The 19,991-nt window shown below is 43.0% G+C and overlaps 1 protein-coding gene across 3 annotated transcripts in view; it reads left to right on the forward strand.

Annotated features, from left to right (window-relative positions):
* Nucleotides 1-1,161: 1,161 nt before the first annotated feature.
* The window catches only part of SPAG9 (sperm associated antigen 9), a 138,096-nt gene continuing 119,266 nt past the window's right edge, over nucleotides 1,162-19,991 (forward strand). For 2 of the 3 annotated variants that reach the window (XM_032615044.1, XM_032615046.1), the window contains exon 1: nucleotides 1,162-1,678. In XM_032615044.1, the coding sequence (XP_032470935.1) occupies nucleotides 1,376-1,678 (303 nt within the window). In that variant the 5' untranslated portion in view covers nucleotides 1,162-1,375. The remainder of the gene's footprint in view (nucleotides 1,679-19,991) is intronic. The other variant, XM_032615045.1, reaches the window with a different exon arrangement.

Below are 19,991 nucleotides of genomic sequence, written 5' to 3' on the forward strand. Positions count from 1 at the left end.
TATCCCTTGATGGGTAACCAGGACCTTGCCCCAAGGCTCCACTACTGTTTCTCTTGACTGTTTCTCCCTTGTATTGATGAATCCCCTTCCTTTCCCTAACTAACAGCTGCTTGAAACTACCCATTGGAACTCAGGGAAGATCTTGGAGGCTAAATGAAGCCTGTTTCCTGTAATCAAAGAAATGGGGGACACAGAAAGGCTTTTGTGCCCAGGAGCCCCAGAGGGCCCCCCTCGGTATCAGCTAGAAGAGAACACCAGGAAGTGATCCTTGACTCAGCCCGCCTGAGGTTTGGGTGTTGTCATTCCCCACACGTGATTCTCTCCCAGGCGGCTGAGACCTCACGTACTATCGGACTTACTCACCCCAGTGACTCCACCTCTTTCCTCCTCTGCTCCCCAACCCCCCATCAGCCTGCCCTGCTTCAAGATTAGAGGAAAGGAGGGTTGCTGGAGCCAGGAAATGCCACTCTCCCAAGTTGGCCAGAGGAAGCAGAAAAACCCGTGTTTGCCAAAGCACAAGGTGTGGCGTTCGTTTTACCCTTCTACGGAATGCTTTGCACGGCCTCTGTTTAAGGCTATCCATACTGTTTTTAACCCCAAAATAATTCTATCCTATTCAAGACCACCTTATCACTGAGGCAAACCTTGTCCCAGTTAAGGTTGCTTTCCCTTCCCATCTGTTTTCCGCTTCTCTGAGTACGGAATTCTCAATCAGAATTGGTTTGAGTCCCTGATCAGCCTCCTTCCCGCTCTCGCTGCATGACCTTGAGTGAACCATAACTTCTCCAGGCCTAGTTTCCTTGTCTGTGAAACGAAGGCCAAACGTCTACCGCACCAAACATCCTTGTCGTGAGGAACAAATGTGAAAGCCCTTTGTGAGCTGTAAAAAGTAATAAAATTTTGGCTATTCTGGGATGCTAGTCACTCTTCCAGAACCCCTCCCTTTCCACTGGGATTCGCCCTACAAATCGCGCCCTGGGCGGGCACTTCTCACCACCCTCCTCTCGCAGTCTTTCCTATTGGCTTACGCAACGACCTCGCGGCGCCGAGTGTTGACGCCACGCCGCCTCCGCCGGCGAAGGGTGACGCATTGGTCCCGCCCCCGGCCGCGCCTGGCCTCCCGCGGGGCCCCGCCCTACGGGCCGACGCGGCTCGGATCCCGCCCCGCGGGTGACGTGTGGCGCGCGCGGCTTAGCCGTCCCGGCAGTTGGTGCAGCGGCGGTAGGGCTGAGTGCGCTCGCTTCACCCCTCCCCTCCTCCGTCCCGGGCCCCCACCCAGCAGGGCCCAGCCGCAGCCCTAGCCCCAGCGGCCCGTCCCGTGCGGGCCCTTGTCGTCCCCTCAGCCGGCGACGCCCCGGGCCGGCCGCCCGCCACCATGGAGCTGGAGGACGGTGTGGTGTACCAGGAGGAGCCCGGCGGCTCCGGGGCCGTGATGTCGGAGCGGGTGTCCGGCCTGGCCGGCTCCATCTACCGCGAGTTCGAGCGACTCATCGGGCGCTACGACGAGGAGGTGGTCAAGGAGCTGATGCCACTGGTGGTGGCCGTGCTGGAGAACCTGGACTCGGTGTTCGCGCAGGACCAGGAGCACCAGGTGGAGCTGGAGCTGCTGCGGGACGACAACGAGCAGCTCATCACCCAGTACGAGCGAGAGAAGGCGCTGCGCAAGCACGCCGAGGAGGTGAGGGCCGGCCGGCTGGGAGTGCGAGGGCCGGGCCCGAGGGCGGGCCGGGGGGCGGGGGTCGCGGTCCGTCTCAGGATGGGAGGCGCGCCGGCCTCCAGGAGGCAGGCCTGAGGCCGAGGCCAGCCGAACCGAGCCCGGCGGCCGCGAGGTCCCGGGACCCCCGGCCGGCGTTGGACGCCCAGGCAGGCTAGTGAGTGTCCAGGAGAAGAGAGTGTGATGGGGGAAGCAAGGCCCGGGGAGGAAGCCACAGCCTGGCCTGAGGGCACCTGGGATTGGCTGAGAGCGGAGATTTTAGGGTGTCTGCTTGCCTCTTGTAGTTTAGGGAAGTTTCCGACCACCGTGGGATAGTCAGATGGCGGTTCAAACTTTTACCACGGGCCGGGGGGGGCGGTGCGGGCGCATTTAAACACTACTGCCCTGGATATGTAACTTCCGCTGGTTCCAGCACCTTTCCTGGGGGTTGCTGATTTGGGAAGTTAGAGATCTCCCTCTTTCGGCCAGTTTCTTCTTGACGTTTTAACCCTATTGAGAAAGAGGTTTTATTTTATGTTTTAAGTCCCTTGGTTGACACTTTGTCAACAGTTAGGTGTTGTATAACAATACTCTGTAAATATGGAGAGTATGCAGTTTTATTTTATTGGTATCCCACATCAAAGCTTTCTTCCTTGTCAGGTGGTAACCTTGGACAGTTCCCTTTAAAAACCCTTTGTTTATTTATAAAGAGGACGGGAACGGGGTGAGGGGCAGGTTGAGGAGGTGTGGGTGACAGTTGGCAAGCCTTTTCAAAGACTACGGTTTACAGGTGCTCTTGGCCAGCTTTTAACTTTAGTGCCTCAGCAGTGTGACCTTGGTGCCCTAACCTTGAGTGAACCTTTTGCAGCTCTGGAGTGCAAGTGATAGGTCTTTGACTTCTTGAGACAGTAGAGGATTTTAGCTTTCAGGATGTGTAGGCATTATTTCTGTGGAACTTATCTAATACAGGTGAAGTGTCCTATTCATCTTTGTTTCTTGAGCATCTAGAAAACCTGGTTAAATATATGGTGATTGAAGGAAGCTAAATAACTAATTATTGAAGGAACGACATGTTGTATTTCAAAAATACTTGAAAAGTTTTTTCTTTTTAAAAATTAATAAATTTATTTATTTATTTTTGGCTGTGCTGGGTGTTCGTTGCTTCACAAGGGCTTTCCCTAGTTGTGGTGAGTGGGGGGTACTCTTTGTTGTGGTGCGCGGGGCTCTCATTGCGGTGGCTTCTTTTGTTGCGGGGCACCGGCTCTAGGTGCGCAGGCTTCAGTAGTTGTGGTACGCAGGCTCAGTAGTTGTGGCTCGCGGGTTCTAAAGTGCAGGCTCACTAGTTGTGGTGCGCAGGCTCACTAGTTGTGGCTCGCGGGTTCTAAAGTGCAGGCTCACTAGTTGTGGTGCGCAGGCTCACTAGTTGTGGCACACAGGCTTAGTTGCTCTGCGGCATGTGGGATCTTCCCCGACCAGGACTCGAACCCGTGTCCCCTGAATTGGCAGGCAGATTCTTAACCACCACGCCACCAGGGAAGCCCCAATACTTGAAAAGTTTTAAGGATGTGAAGCTCATTTCCTAAGACTAAGTAGTACCACCATTTAAACTTTTTGTCACTTATACCTTTGTACCAGGTCAAATAGTTCTTTTTTTTCTTTCTTTTTAAAAATAAATTTATTTATTTAGGGCTGCGTTTGGTCTTTGTTGCTGCGTGCGCGGCCTTTCTCTAGTTGCAGCAAGTGGGGGCTAGTCTTTGTTGCAGTGCGTGGGCTTATCATTGCGGTGGCTTCTCGCTGTAGAGCAGGGCCCTAGGTGTGCAGGCTTCAGTAGTTGTGGTGCACGGGCTCAGTAGTTGTGGCTTGCGGGCTCTAGAGCACAGGCTTAGTAGTTGTGGCACATGAGTTTATTTGTTCCATGGCATGTGGGATCTTCCTGGACCAGGGATCAGACCCGTGTCCCCTGCATTGGCAGGTGGATTCTTAACCACTGTGCCACCAGGGAAGTCCCTGGTTTTTTTTTTTTTTCTTAAGCTTGAGTGTATGATGATTTTTAGTTCTGATTTTGTGATCCATTTGTCTCAAAGGAATGCTATTGAATTTGCCAAACAAAACTGACTTTATTTCAAGAGTATTTCCAAGTATATAGGGAAGGAAGGGTTGAAAAAGAAAATCTAAGGATGGAATCAAAATTTCCACTGGTTTGTTAGCTGTTTACAGAACTGTTTATGGAACGGAGGTTATGTACTACTCCTGAGATGACTTGCCATATCTTCATGCTCAGACAGGTCCTTGCCATTGTGTGGATGTAAATGGAAAGACTGTGGAATTAACCGAATATACACACAGGTGAGGAACAGGCCCAGCATGACCTGTTACTGCAGATAAAAAAAACTACTCCTTTCAGCCTTAAACTCCTGTCAGTCCATGTAAACAGAGGCAAAATGCCAGGGTCGCACATGCCCAGAAAACCATCTGCCACAGGTTGCAGAATCAGAAAATAAAACTAAGCTGCTAGACTCTGGATTGTATATTAATTTCTTAAGTAAATGACTTTTAAGACATAGATTATCCAATGACTTTCTTTGTAATTTGTGCTTTTTCAAATATGTCTATAAATTTTCTATAATGAAACCTTTGGGCAAAGGGCCATGATCTGAGAATACAGAACATTGATGTAATGCTAAATGAGCCAACTTCCAGACCACAAATGTAAAACCATCTTGTTATCAGTTTTCATGTAAGATCATAAATCAGGTTTTTTTTTTTTTTTTTTTTTTTTTAAATTTATTTATTTATTTTATTTTTGGCTTTGTTGGGTCTTTGTTGCGCGCGGGCTCTTCTCTGGTTGTGGCGAGCAGGGGCTACTCTGTTGCGGTGCACGGGCTTCTCACTGCGGCGGCCTCTCCCGCTGTGGAGCACGGGCTCTAGGCACGCAGGCCTCAGCAGTCGCGGCACGCGGGCTCAGTAGATGTGGCTCGCGGGCTCCAGAGTGCAGGCTCAGTAGTCGTGGCGCACGGGCCCAGCTGCTCCGCAGCATGTGGGATCCTCCCGGACCAGGGCTCGAACCCGTGTCCCCCGCACCGGCAGGCAGACTTTCAACCACTGCGCCACCAGGGAAGCCCCCATAAATCAGGTTTTACCCAAGTACTCAGAAATTCAGTCTCTCTTAGGCCAATATGCAGAAATGATTCTTTGTTTAATTTTCTTTGAGTGTTTGTGGCCTTTAATACAAAGACTATTTCTATAAAGTCTGGTATTACAGCAAAAATGCCTCAGGGTATTTACAGCAAGAATATTTGAAAGTATGGAAATTGACCATCACCTGAGAGAGTTAAGTAAATTAAGTTAAGGAGGTGTGAAGTGCTTTAATCTCTTGCTTGCAGGAATTCTCAACAAGGAATCAGGAAGTTAATCTTTATTATAATGGTACTACTTAATTTGAATACCTTCTGTCTTTTTTTTCTCTTTTGGTCGTATGGGCCTCTCACTGTTGTGGCCTCTCCCATTGCAGAGCACAGGCTCCGGACGCCCAGGCCTCACGGGCCCAGCCGCTCCGCGGCATGTGGGATCTTCCCGGACCGGGGCACGAACCCATGTGTCCTGCATCGGCAGGCAGACTCTCAACCATTGCGCCACCAGGGAAGCACCCTTTTGTCTTTTTAATTGCTTATTTGAATTTGTTGTGTGGGGTTAGCCTGATGGTTTTGAGTCTATAAAAAACAATCTGAAGGAGGGCTGATTTTAGATAGATTTGTAACCAGCTTCAAATGCTAATCAAGAAATCTCTCATTTTATAGCTCTCACCATTCTCCCCTTTGGGCTCCCTGCTCCAGCCATGTATATTTTTTCCATTCTTTAACCAAGTCCTGTCTGATGCCTTTGCCCATGCTGTTTCCTTGGCCTAGAGTGCTTTTCCCTCAGAGCTTCACCCTGGCTAGCTCCTCACTTTTGGCTCAGCTTAAATTTCACTTCTTCTGCTAGACTTTTCCTGTCTACTCTAGCCAGAGTAAGCCTTGTGAATCTATGAACAATTTACCTGTAAATCAGTAATTTAAAAAAAATCTGGAGAAGGAATTCCTTGGCAGTCCAGTGGTTAGGACTCAGTGCTTTCACTGCTGGAGCCCGGATTCAACACCTGGTTGGGGAACTAATCCCACAAGCTGAGTGGTGCAGACAAAAAAAAAAATCTGGAGAAAGATGTTATTCTTGGGGAAGAATATATTAGTGTTTTTTATGTTCTTTATTTTTGTTTGTTTGTTTTTTGTGGTACGCGGGCCTCTCACTGTTGTGGCCTCTCCCGTCGTGGAGCACAGGCTCCGGACGCACAGGCTCAGCGGCCATGGCTCACGGGCCCAGCCACTCCGCGGCATGTGGGATCTTCCCGGACCCGGGCACGAGCCCATGTCCCCTGCATCGGCAGGCGGACTCCCAACCACTGCACCACCAGGGAAGCCCCTTTATGTTTTTGTTTGTGTAAGTTCTGATTCTTTTAAAATAGACATGATTTATTTTGAGTAATTAAAAAAAAAGAATTTACAAGGTCGTGTTAGTTTCAGATGTACAGCAAAGTGATTCAGTTATACATAGGGAATTTAGTTTCAAAGTGAGAGTTTATTTAGCATGATTGGGTAGAGGGAGATTGCACATAAAAATGAAGATGTACCCTCTTCATCTTCCGTGAGTGGTAGAAGCATATATGAAGAGAGAATATCTTTGCTGGGAAGAAGATATTGTGATTATGTGATTTTATGACTGCTTTTCTCTGGCTTTTTGTCTGAAAAAGACTGGGGTGATTAAGTGCAGAGATGAGAGATATTACTGAGAATATTCTAATTAACTTTTCCCCAATGAATCACCACTTAAAGATGTAACAAAATGGATGTTTTATATTAAGACTTTAATCAGGTTGTTTTCTTTGGAAGTCTATGAACATGGGAGTGAGTGATAAGATTTGTGGGCAGGAAAGCAGGCATTGGTATTGATTTCTTAAAATTGATGTTATAGTTCTCACTGATTCATAAAAATATTTTAATCAAAAGTTAAGGAAATTGATTTGTTTGCAAAATAATTTACAGTGAAAGTTCACTTCTTTAATAAACACTTAAAAAGGAATATTTGAAGTCTTCTCAATTTAGTTTTATGATTTATTTTTATCAAGACAGGAGTGAAGAGTACTTTTGAATACTTTAGCTTATATTTGTTGATGGTGGCTATTGAGGACTTAGGATGCTAAAAGTGGAAATTCCCTATTTGCTTCAACGTTAAGTTTATTTTGTGTCTTTAGCACAGTTATTTAAATTGGTAATTATGATGTTTATTCAGATTTGTAGCCTTAATTCTATTACTCTAGTGTCAAAAGAAATTTAATTCGCTATTAAGTAGATTATGGGGATTCCCTGGTGGTCCAGTGGTTACAAGTCTGAGCTTCCACTGCAGGGGTCATGGGTTCCATCCCTGTTCAGGAAACTAAGTGGAGCAGTAGGGGAAAAGTAGTTTGTTTATATGCACAGATGATCTGTTAGTAGGTCCATTAGTTGTTAACATTAGACATAAAGTTTTCAAACATTTTTAAAAAGTGAAGTCTCTCTGTGGCACCTGTTCAGTGTTTTTTTTTTTAAACATTTATTTAGGCCGTGCCAGGTCTTTGTTGCGGCACATGGATATTCATTGCGGCCTGTGGGATCTTTAGTTGCAGCATGCAGGATCTTTTTTAGTTGCGGCATGCAGGCTCATAGTTGCAGCATGCATGTGGGGTCTAGTTTCCTGACCAGGAATCGAACCGTGACCCCTTTCATTGGGAGCGTGGAGTCTTACCCACTGGACCCCAGGGAAGTCCCTGCATTTGTTTTAAATAGGCTAACTTGATTTTTTCTTCTGTGAAAATTTCACTTTATATATTTGCCACCATATTATTTTGCTTGAAACCAGTATCTTGTGGTATCTTCAGGGAATTAAAGATTTTTGGTCCAAAGGTTGACTGAGGTACTGACTTCATTTCTCTCTTGGTTCAGTTAGAGCAAGGGTCAGCAGCTTTTCAGAATGTTATGTTACCTCTTAATTTCTAAGTTGTAGAATGCTCAAAATACACCTTAGTGCTTCATTGATCGCTGTATGCCCAAATTATTTTGTATATAAAATGAGTACATTTTAAAACACACTTACAATACATATTTTCATATTTTAAAAAATACCATTGTTTTTTCTTGCAGAACTATTTGAAATAAGCTTGACACTGCCCCTAGTCAGAGTAGATATGTCCTTGTGTCTAGTCAATCCCTACTTCCAGGCACTTTCTGAAATGAAGAGTGTATTTGTTCTCTAGGGGAATGTGTGTACATTGGTGGGAGGCGGTGTGTGTTACCTTGTGAAATGGTAATCAGTTAACCATTGTTTAGCTATTAAGACAGATCTTACCCTTTACCTTTAGAGATTTCTGAATTTAAGTATCTAACTGAGATACATTATGTGTCCTTGGGATGGTGACATTCATATTTTACTTATTTAAAATCACAAAAGAGACTATCAAAATGGGTAAGGTACCAAGATGGATTAGTAGAGTAAGAACTACTCACTAGATTACTGTGGTATAAGACATAGGTCACTGATCCAATTCGGTGCCTATGTTTGGTGCGTAAGTTTCTTGGACTCCTTAGCTTACCTTTAACTACGCACTGCATACTTAAATCACTTGGAACCTTTTGGTTCCCAGGAGAGCTAGTATTAGACTGTAGCCAAATACCTGTTCTTTTGTTCCCTTGACCAATGGTTGAGTTATTTTAAAAACACCTTTTTTTTTTTTTTTTTTTTTTTGCCCTGCTCAGCACTCATAATGAATATAGATGTTACCTAAGTAAATTACTAGGTTGAGGTAAGAAATATCAGCATAGACCCAGTTTAAAAATGTATGCAATGTGTTTATTCAAAAAGCTGACATTTAGGGCTTCCCTGGTGGGGCAGTGGTTGAGAGTCTGCCTGCCGATGCAGGGGACACAGGTTTGTGCCCTGGTCCGGGAAGATACCACATGCTGCAGAGCGGCTGGGCCGATGAGCCATGGCCGCTGAGCCTGCGTGTCCGGAGCCTGTGCTCCGCAATGGCAGAGGCCACAACAGTGAGAGGCCTGCGTACTGCAAAAAAAAAAAAAAAAAAAAAGCTGACATTTAGAAATATATTTGTGTAGGGCTTCCCTGGTGGCGCAGTGGTTAAGAATCCGCCTGTCAGTGCAGGGGACACGGGTTCGATCTTTGGTCCGGGGAGATCTCACATGCCGTGGAACAACTAAGCCTGTGTACCACAACTGCTGAGCATGTGCTTTAGAGCCCACGAGCCACAACTACTGAAGCCTGCACGCCTAGAGCCGGCACTCTGCAACGAGAGAAGCCACCACAATGAGAAGCCCGTGCACTGCAACGAAGAATAGCCCCTGCTCGCTGCAACTAGAGAAAGCCTGCACACGGCAACGAAGACCCAATGCAGTAAAAAATAAATAAATAAATAAATAAATATATATATATAAAAGAAATATATGTGTGTAAATTCTATACACTTTGAAGTTTTGGCCAGTGATATTTTGTTATTAGCTTCAATACAAGTCTGTGGAATTCACTTAAGAATTCTGGTGTCTACATACAGACTGAAAGTGAGGAATGGAAAAAGATATTCCATGCAAATGGAAATCAAAAGAAAGCTGGAGTAGCAGTACTCATATGAGACAAAATAGACTTCAAAATAAAGAATGTTACAAGAGACATAGAAGGACACTTCATAATAATCAAAGGATCAATCCAAGAAGAAGATATAACAATTGTAAATATATATGCACCCAACATAGGAGCACCTCAGTACATAAGTCAAATGCTAACAGCAATAAAAGGAGAAATCGACAGAAACACAATAATAGGGGGGGGACTTTAATACCTCAGTCTCATCAATGGACAGATCATCCAGACAGAAAATCAATAAGGAAACACAGACCTTAAATGACACATTAGACCAGATGCACTTAGCAGCCGAATACACTTTCTCCTCAAGTGCATACAGAATGTTCTCCAGGATAGATCACATTTTGGGCCACAAATCAAGCCTCGGTAAATTTAAGAAAATTGCAATTATATCAAGCATCTTTTCTGACCACATGCTATGAGATTAGAAATCAGTTACAGGAGAGACTTCCCTGGTGGTCCAGTGGTTAAGAGTCTGCATTTCCAATGCAGGAGGGTGCGGGTTCCATCCCTGGTTGGGGAAACTACGATCCCACATGCCGCACGACATGGCCAAGAGAAAAGAAGAAAGAAAATCAATTACAGGAAAAAAACTGTTAAAAACACATAACACATGGAGGCTAAGCAATGTTACTAAGCAACCAGTGGATCACTGAAGAAATCAAAGAGGAAATAAGAAAAAAATACCTACAGACAAATGATAATGAAAACAGGATGGTCCAAAACCTCTGGGATGCAGCAAAAGCTGTTCTAAGAGGGAAGTTTATAGCAGTACAATCTTATCTGAGGAAACAAGAAAAATCTCAAATAAACAACCTAACCTTACACCTAAAGCAACTAGAGAAATAGGAACAAACAGAACCCAAAGTTAGTAGAAGGAAATAAATCATAAAGATTAGAACAGAAATAAATGAAACAGAGACAAAGAAAACGATAGCAAAGGTCAGTGAAACTAAAAGCTGGTTCTTTGAGAAGATAAACAAAATTGGTAAACCTTTAGCCAGACTCATCAAGAAAAAAAGGGGGCAGGGCTCAAATCAATAAAATTAGAAATGAAAAAGGAGCAGTTAAAACTGACACAAAGGAAATACAAGGCATCATAAGAGACTACAAAAAGCAACTACCATGCCAATAAAATGGACAACCTAGAAGAAATGGACAAATTCTTAGAAAAGCACAACCTTCCAAGACTGAACTTGGAAGAAATAGAAAATGTCAACAGACCATGCATAAGTACTGAAATTGAAAACAGTGGTTAAAAGACTTCCAACAAACAAAAGTCCAGGACCAGATGGCTTCACAGGGGAATTCCAGCAATCATTTAGGGAAGAGTTAACACCTACCCTTCTGAAACTCTTCCAGAAAATTGCAGAGGAAGTAATACTCCCAAGCTCATTCTATGAGGCCACCATCAGCCTGATACCAAAACCATAGAAGATATCACACACACACAAAAATTACAGGCCAATGTCACTGATGAACATAGATGCAGAAATCCTCAACAAAATACTAGCAAACCGAATTCAACAGTACATTAAAAGGATCATCCACCATGATCAAGTGAGATTGATGCCAGGGATGCAAGGATTGTTCAATATCCACAAATCAATCAGTGTGATATACCAGATTAACAAAGTGAAGAATAAAAAGCATATGATCATCTTAATTGATGCAGAAAAAGCTTTTGATAAAACCCAACAACCATGATAAAAGCTCTCCAGAAAGTGGAAATAGAGGGAACTTACTTCAACATAATAAAGGCTGTGTATGACAAACCCACAGCTAACATCATTCTGCACTGTGAAAAGCTGAAATCATTCCCTCTAAGATTGGGAAACAATCCTATTTACCATCACATCAAAAAGAATGACAGGTTTTGGTAACTACAGATGTGATGGGAATAGGGAAAAATAAAGTATGGATAAAAATGGGTCCAGGCATCGGGAAGCTATGGTTTCTCAAGTAGCTGCTTTAGTCATTAAAGCCTAAATGCTTAATCACATGTCTGAATTTCTAAAGTAGCAGTATTTTGATTCATCCCTCTTGTTAAGTGTGCTGATAGGATCATCCCTTCAAAACCACAGACCCAAGGACCAGGTTTTGGGCAGGGAGACTCTTGCCTACCAGACCTGTGGAGACATCCCACCGCCCCCTCCACTGCCTTGCAGGGTAGGGTGTAGTAACATCAGACTAGACATCAGGACAGTAAATCCCAGGGTTTCCTTAAGGAGTAGTATGGTGATAACTCAGTTGGTTTACACTTCTAATAGAAGCCCATGTAATCTAAAATAAAACTGCCTATATCAAGTAAAAAAAAAAAAGAATATAATACCTAGGAATAACCCTACCTAAGGAGACAAAAGACCTCTACTCTGAAAACTATAAGGCACTGATGAAAGAAATCAGAGATGACACAAACAGATAGAAGGATATACCGTGTTCTTGGGTTGGAAGAATCAGTATTGTCAAAAGGACTGTATTTCCCAAGGTAATCTGCAGATTCAGTGCAATCCCTATCAAATTACCAATGGCATTTTTCACAGAACTAGAACAAAAAATTCTAAAATTTATATGGAAACAAAAAAGACCCAGAATAGCCAAAGCAATTCTGAGAAAGAAAAGTGGAGCTGGAGGAATCAGGGTCCCTGACTTCGGACTGTACTACAAAGCTACAGTAATCAAAACAGTATGGTACTGGCACAAAAATGAAAAATAAATCAATGGAACAGGATAGAAAGCCTAGAAATAAACGCCATGCACCTATGGTCAATTAATCTATGACAAAAGAGGCAAGAACATACAATGGAGAAAAGGCAGTCTCTTCAATAAATGGTGCTGGGAAAACTAGAAAGCTACACGTAAAAATATGAAATTAGAACACTCTAACACCATACACAAAAATAAACTTGAAATGGATCAAAGACCTAAATGTAAGGCTGGACAGTATAAAACTCTTAGAAGAAAACATAGGCAGAACACTCTTGATCATAAATCACAGCAATATCTTTTTTGATCCACCTCCTTGAGTAATGAAAATAAAAACAAAAACAACTGGGACCTAATTAAACTTAAAAGCTTCTGCGCAGCAAAAGAAACCATAAACAAAACGAAAAGGCAACCCACAGAATGTGAGAAAATACTTGAAAACAAAGTGACCAACAAGGGTTGCTATGACACAGTTAAAAAATGCAGATCTAAATAGACAGTTCTCCAAAAAATACGTACAGATGGCCAAAAAACACGTGAAAAGATAGTCAACATCACTAATTATCAGAGAAGTGCAAATCAAAACTACAGTGAGGTAACACCTCACAGCAGTCAGAATGGCCTTCATCAAAAATCTACAAACAGTAAATGCTGGAGAGGGTGTGGAGAAAAGGGTACCTTCCTACACTGTTGGTGGGAATATAAATTGGTACAACCACAATGGAGAACAGTGTGGAGGTTCCTTAAAAAACTAAAAATAAAACTACCATATGATCTAGCAATCCCACTCCTGGGCATATATCTGGATAAAACCATAATCTGAAAGGATACATGCACCCCCACATTCATTGCAGCACTGTTTACCATAGCCAAGACAGGGAAGCAACCTAAATGTACATCAACAAAGGGATGGGCAGAGAATATATGGTACATATATTTAGTGGAATATTAGCCTAGAAAAAGAATGAAATAATGCCATTTGCAGCAACATGGATGGATCTAGAGATTATCATACTAAGTGAAGTAAGTCAGACAGAGAAAGACAAATATATGATATTGCTTAAATATGGAATCTAAAAAATGGTATAAATGAACTTATGTACAAAACAGAAATAGAGTCACAGATGTAGAAAACAAACTTATGGTTACCGGGGGGGAAATGGGGGGAGTGATAAATTGGGAGATTGGGATTGGCATATACACACTACTATATATAAAACAGATAACTAATAAGGACTTACTGTATAGCACAGGAAATACTCTCTAATGACCTATATGAGAAAAGAATCTAAAAAAGTGGATATATGTATATGTACAACTGATTCACTTTGCTGTACAGCAGAAACTAACACATTTTCAATCAACTGTACTCCAATAAAAAATAAAAGAAAAAATAATAAACAGTACATTTTAAGGGGAAAAAAAAGAATTTTCATGTCTAGTAGTTTGGCATAGTTCTGCTGAATACGTTTGAACTGAGCCATGGGAATTTACGTGCTTATATAGTAGAGAAGTTTCTAAGTTGAGGATTTAGAATTATTATTGGGAACTTTAAAAATACCATTTTTATTTTTTAAGAGGAAGGTGGTGAATTAACATTTTTGAGTACCTGCTCTGTATCATGTACTCTGCTACATACTTTATTTTATTATTATTATTTATTTTGTGGCTGCGTTGGTTCTTTGTTGCTGCATGCAGGCTTTCTCTAGTTGTGGCGAGCAGGGGCTACTCTTCGTTGCGGTGCATGGGCTTCTCATTGTGGTGGCTTCTCTTGTTGTGGAGCACGGGCTCTAAGCACGTGGGCTCAGTAGTTGTCGCTCACGGGCTCAGTAGTTGCGGCACACCGGCCCTAGAGTGGGCAGGCCTCAGTAGTTGCAGCGTGTGGGCTCAGTAGTTGTGGTGCATGTGCTACACTAGTTGTGGTGCATGGGCTCAGTAGTTGTGGCTCGTGGGCTCTAGAGCACAGGCTCAGTAGTTGTGGCGTACGGGCTTAGTTGCTCCGTGGCATGTGGGATCTTCCTGGATGGGGGATCAAACCCATGTCCCGGGGCTTCCCTGGTGGCGCAGTGGTTGGGAGTCCGCCTGCCGATGCAGGGGACACAGGTTCGTGCCCCAGTCCGGGAAGATCCCACATGCTGCAGAGTGGCTGCGCCCGTGAGCCATGGCCGCTGAGCCTGCACGTCCGGAGCCTGTGCTCCGCAACGGGAGAGACCACAACAGTGAGAGGCCCGCGTACCGCAAAAAAAAACAACAACAAAACAAACAAACCCATGTCCCTTGCATTGGCAGGTGGATTCTTAACCACTGCGCCACCAGGGAATTCCCCCCCTTTTATTTTTGAGGTCAGTAAACTTTTTCAGTAAACCACCCCCAGCTTTTTATTAGGAAAATTTTCAAAAATACAAAAAAATGAAAAGTTTGTTTATTATCTATATATTTGTTACCTGGGTTCAGTAGTTCTTTTATTTATCTACCTACACACCAGATACATACAACAAAATATATATATACATATGCATATTTTAAAATTGTTGAACCATTTCAAAGTAAATTGCAGATGTTATGACACATCACCCTTCAGTACTTAAAGTAATTATCCTAAAAATGAAAGCATTGTACCATATAACCACAATTTTATTTACATAGGAGAACATTTTTTAATATCTAATATTCCATTTGAATTAATGTTTAGGAACAGAGTACATGTCAGTTATAGAGGTAAGTTAATATTTTTATAGTGAACTAATGTCACTCATCTGGAAGGAAGAAACGATTGCGGTTTAGCTACTTTTCTGTAAGAAATTTAAATCTGAGATTTATAAAACAAAATTGGTTAAAAATTTTTATTTAAGATTATAGTATAAAAATACCATGGATTATTTTTCCCCTTTGAAATTTAGAGATGCAGAAATTGAGAAACTACCCTACATTTAATGTTTTCTCTAGTAACTTTTTTTACCTTGTTTCTGACTGCTTACCTGCTCCACTAGGATTTATAGAGCCTGAGAAGAAGTTTTTCCTTGTAATTTGAGGTCCTGTTGATTGGATTCTCCACAGGGGATGGGTCTGGGTCTAGGATTTTTGTGATTCTGAATTCTGTTATTGTCCTTTAAAATGTATTTTCACTTGCTTTTCCTGCAGGTATTTTTTTAATGGCTGGGCAGAAACTCCATGATCTTCTAGCTCTTTCCTATCCCGTTCCCATAGGTAGATAAACAGGAGACATGAATAATCAGAAAGAACAAATATATATTGAGCCAGGCACTGTTCTAGACTCTGAGAATGTGGCCACAAACAGATGAGACAAGTAAGGTAGCCCTTGCTTTCTTGGAGTTTATATTGTAATAAAGAATAAACAAACCAGTTAATTACAGATTGTAATAGGTGTTACACGGGAAATAAAAAAGGTGAGGTGATACAGAGTAAAGAGGCAGGCACTTTATTTATTTATTTTTTTGCAGTACGCGGGCCTCTCACTGTTGTGGCCTCTCCCGTTGTGGAGCACAGGCTCCAGACGCGCAGGCTCAGCGGCCATGGCTCATGGGCCCAGCCGCTCCGCGGCATGTGGGATCTTCCCGGACCGGGGCATGAACCCACGTCCCCTGCATCGGCAGGCGGACTCTCAACCACTGCGCCACCAGGGAAGCCCTAGGCAGGCACTTTAGTTGGAACAAGCAAGTTTATAAAAGGGAAGCTGTCCATGCAGGAAATAATTCATCTCATTATTTAGATATGAAGAGTAATTATTTAGATATGAAACTTTAGGTATAATAGAATTTCTCCTACTCATGTTCTTTTTTGTTCATTTTTATTTTTATTTTATTAGTTATTTATTTACTTTTGGCTGCATTGGGTCTTCGTTGCTGCATGCAGGCTTTCTCTAGTTGCGGCGAGCAGGAACTACTCTTTGTTGTGGTGCATGGGCTTCTCATTGCGGTGGCTTCTCTTGCTGCAGAGCACAGGCTCTAGGCACGCAGGCTTCAGTAGTTGTGGCTTGCAGGCTCTAGAGCGCAAGCTCAGTAGTTATGGCATGTGGGCTTAGTTGCTCTGCGGCGTGTGGGATCTTCCCAGACCAGGGATTGAACCTGTGCCTCCTGCATTGGTGGGCAGATTCTTTTTTTTTTAATCTCATTTTTTGTGGGTAATTCTTTTTTTAATTATTTTTGACTGCGTTGGGTCTTTGTTGCTGCATGTGGGCTTTCTCTAGTTGCGGCGAACGGGGGCTACTCTTCGTAGCAGTGCGTGGGCTTCTCATTGTGGTGGCTTCTCTTGTTGTGGAGCACAGGCTCTAGGCACACGGGCTTTAGTAGCTGCAGCATGCAGGCTTGGTAGTTGCAGTACACAGGCCATAGAGCATGCGGGCTTCAGTAGTTGCAGTGCGTGGGCTCAGTAGTTTCGGTGCGTGGGCTCAGTAGTTGTGGCTCGCGGGCTCTAGAGCGCAGGCTCAGTAGTTGTGGTGCACAGGGTTAGTTGCTCTGCGGCATGTGGGATCTTCCTGGACGAGGGATCAAACTGGTGTCCCCTGCATTGGCAGGCAGATTCTTAACCACTGTGCCACCAGGGAAGTCCCAGCCTACTCATATTCTTAAAAATTCACAAAAGTGATGGGAATTCCAAGGTGATCCAGTAGTTAGAACTATGTGCTTTCACTGCTGAGGCACAGTTTCAATACATGGTCGGGGAACTAAAATCCTGCAAGCCGCATGGCGCAGCCAAAAAATAAAAAAATAAAAACAAAACCAAGTAAGAAAATTCACAAAAGTGAATAACTCTTATAAATGCATTTCTTCTATTTTCTGTCTTACACGTTCTCATACTTGACTTCTCAGCAACATTTGACTCTCTGGCTCACTCTTTCTTTAAGAAACATTATATTTTGGTTCTCTGACTTTGAAATCTCTTGATTTTCCTCTTACTTATCTGACCACTCTGTGGATTCTTCTTAGTCACATTAGCTTTGGTGTTCCTTGGTGCTCTTTCTAAGATCCCCGTAAATTCCCACTCTGCACGCTGCGTAGCTCATGTTATCCATTCTGATCAGTTCAATTTACCATTTGTTGAGTATTTCAAAATGTGTATCTCATTCATTCATTTAACAGATATTTATTGAGTGCCATCTGTATGTCTGGTACTGTATCTGTTGGGGATACAGTGGTGAGTAAAACAGACAAGATTCTTCCTTCACGGAGCTGACAGGCTATTGAGAACAGCCTGTTAAGGCTAGATCTCTCCCTGGGGTTTCAGATCCATATTACTGTTGTTTATTGGACATGAATGTCTCCCGACATGTCCAAAACTGAATTTAACTTCCAGGCTTTCTCATCCGCTGTTCCCAGTCTTCGTGAGGGATACCACTATATACCTAGCCAGATACCAGGTCACCATTCTTAACTGTTCTCTCTCCTTCATCCCCGTTGCTGCCTTCTTTTGTTTTCAACTTTTAAATGTATCTGGAATCTCTTTACTTTTTTTCAAATCTATTTTTACTACTCTGAAGAGCTGGAACTTCTTTCATTTACACTGAATACCAGGTCTGGCACATAAGAAGTAACCATTGAAAATTTCTTTCTTTCTTTTTTTTAAAAAATTAATTTATTTATTTTTGGCTGCATTGGGTCTTCGTTCCTATGCGCAAGCTTCCTCTAGTTGCGGCGAGCAGGGGCTAGTCTTCATTGTGATGCGTGGGCTTCTCATTGCGCTGGCTTCTCGTTGCGGAGCATGGGCTCTAGGCACTCGGGCTTCAGTAGTTGTGGCACTCGGGCTCAGTAGTTGTGGCTTGCAGGCTCTAGTGTGCAGGCTCAGTAGTTGTGGCCCATGGGCTTAGTTGCTCCACGGCATGTGGGATCCTCCCAGACCAGGGCTTGGACCTGTGTCCCCTGCACTGGCAGGTGGATTCCTAACTACTGTGCCACCAGCGAAGTCCCATTGAAAATTTCTGAATAAATGATCGTACAACTGAAACTGTCCTATAACTGATCTGTCTGCTTCCCGTATTGCCAACCTATAAACTGTCCACCACACTGTACCTGGATCTCTCCAAAATGGCAGATCATTTCCACACTTAAAAGCCTTTAGTGGCTATGTCTAAAGTTCTTGAAATGACTAAAGTTTTTAATGTACAGGGCCTTGTAATCTGGCCGCTCCTTATTTTACCAGTCTAATCTTTTCCTTTTAGAGCCATACTGAATACCTTGAGTTGGTTATGCAAAAGGCATTCTCTCCAGGCGTTCTTAAAAGCTGCCTCTTTGCTTGGTACTCTCTTTCTCTTCTATTACCTGGCTACCGTTATTCATCTTTCAAGTTTCAATTCAGGAATGCCTTTTATGACACCCAAGTTTGGATTGTACCCATTTTATGTCTTCCCACAGCATACTGTCCTTCTCCTCTCATAGTACTTTCAGTGTTTTACCTAACTAACCTATTGCTTTAATTCCCCCACTAAACTACTGGGATGCAGTAGGTATTAGATATTTGTTGGTTGGTTGGATGGTGGATAGATTAGTATGCTAAAGGTCGAATTGCAAAGCCTAGCTGTTTAAAATTCTCTTTTGCGCATTCAAGTTATTGTCCTTACTGTTGGAGCCAAGTTATGCTAAATAAAACTTCCAAAAAGTTCCAGGAAGTTCTTCAATAAGTCCTTTGACTTAGGCGTATACAGAAAAAGTGACTTCTCCTGAGTATAGTTATTACAGACACTTTACCTACATTGTCCTACATAGTAGATAGTCTAGAAATATTTAGGCATTTTAAAAATTGAAATATTAAGATCATTGGAACTATTGTCAGAGTATTGTAGAGATTACTTCTGCATTAGCAAAGGTTGGCCTAGGTGATCTTAAAAGTCGTGTTAGCACCATGATTCTCTGGTTGTCTTTTTTTCCTTTTGGCTGTGCTGTGTGGCTTGTAGGATCTTACTTCCCCAACCAGGGATCGAACCCATGCCCCCTGCAGTAGAAGCACAGAGTCCTAACCACTGGACTGCCAGGAAATTCCCTCTCTGATTTTTTTTTTTTCCCTCACAGCAAGAAATGTGGAGATAGGGAGTGCTGGCATCAAAGTCCAGGCCAAGACTCTGAGACCTCTTGTAATATACTTCATGGTTAAAAAGTAGTTTTCAGAACTCTGGACATCAAGTCTGCTTTCAAGAGAAAAAGAGGGGAGAACAAGTGGTGTCAACCACATCTGTTTTCTCTTTGTCTGCTCAGGCTGCTATCACAAAAATACCATAGTTTAAGTGGCTTTAACAACAAATATTTATTTCCAACTGTTCTGGAAGCTGGGAAGTCCAAGGTCATTGTGCTGGCAGATTTGGTATCTGATGAGGACCCACTTCCTGGTGGTATTCTCACTGTGTCCTCACATGATAGAAGGCTCTGATTGTTTTTTAATTTATTTTAGCCACAAATATTTATTTCTAAGTTACTGGTTGAGAAATAATTTCTTCTATCTGAATAAACTTGCCACAGAAATGGCAGTTAAGTGCCAAAACTTAATTTTTACTTAGAACTTTTGATAGACATTTCTAATTAGGATACAGCAATAGTACCCTATAGTAACAAATAAAATGGTTAGTAAAACAACATTGATATTTTTCAAGACAAGTTTATTCTGAAGAATAGTAAACATTTATTTCTTAGGCATTGAGATCTATATTGATTAAAAGCATCTTCTAGGCTAATATGGTATAAATAAACTTTCTAATTTTTTTTTTTTTTTTTTTTTGCGGTTTGCGGGCCTCTTACTGTTGTGGCCTCTCCCGTTGTGGAGCACAGGCTCCGGATGCGCAGGCTCAGCGGCCATGGCTCACGGGCCCAGCCACTCCGCGGCATGTGGGATCTTCCCGGACCGGGGCACGAACCCGCGTCCCCTGCAT

The sequence above is a fragment of the Phocoena sinus genome, chromosome 20 (assembly GCF_008692025.1).
Source record: "Phocoena sinus isolate mPhoSin1 chromosome 20, mPhoSin1.pri, whole genome shotgun sequence".
In the NCBI taxonomy this organism is placed as follows: domain Eukaryota; kingdom Metazoa; phylum Chordata; class Mammalia; order Artiodactyla; family Phocoenidae; genus Phocoena; species Phocoena sinus.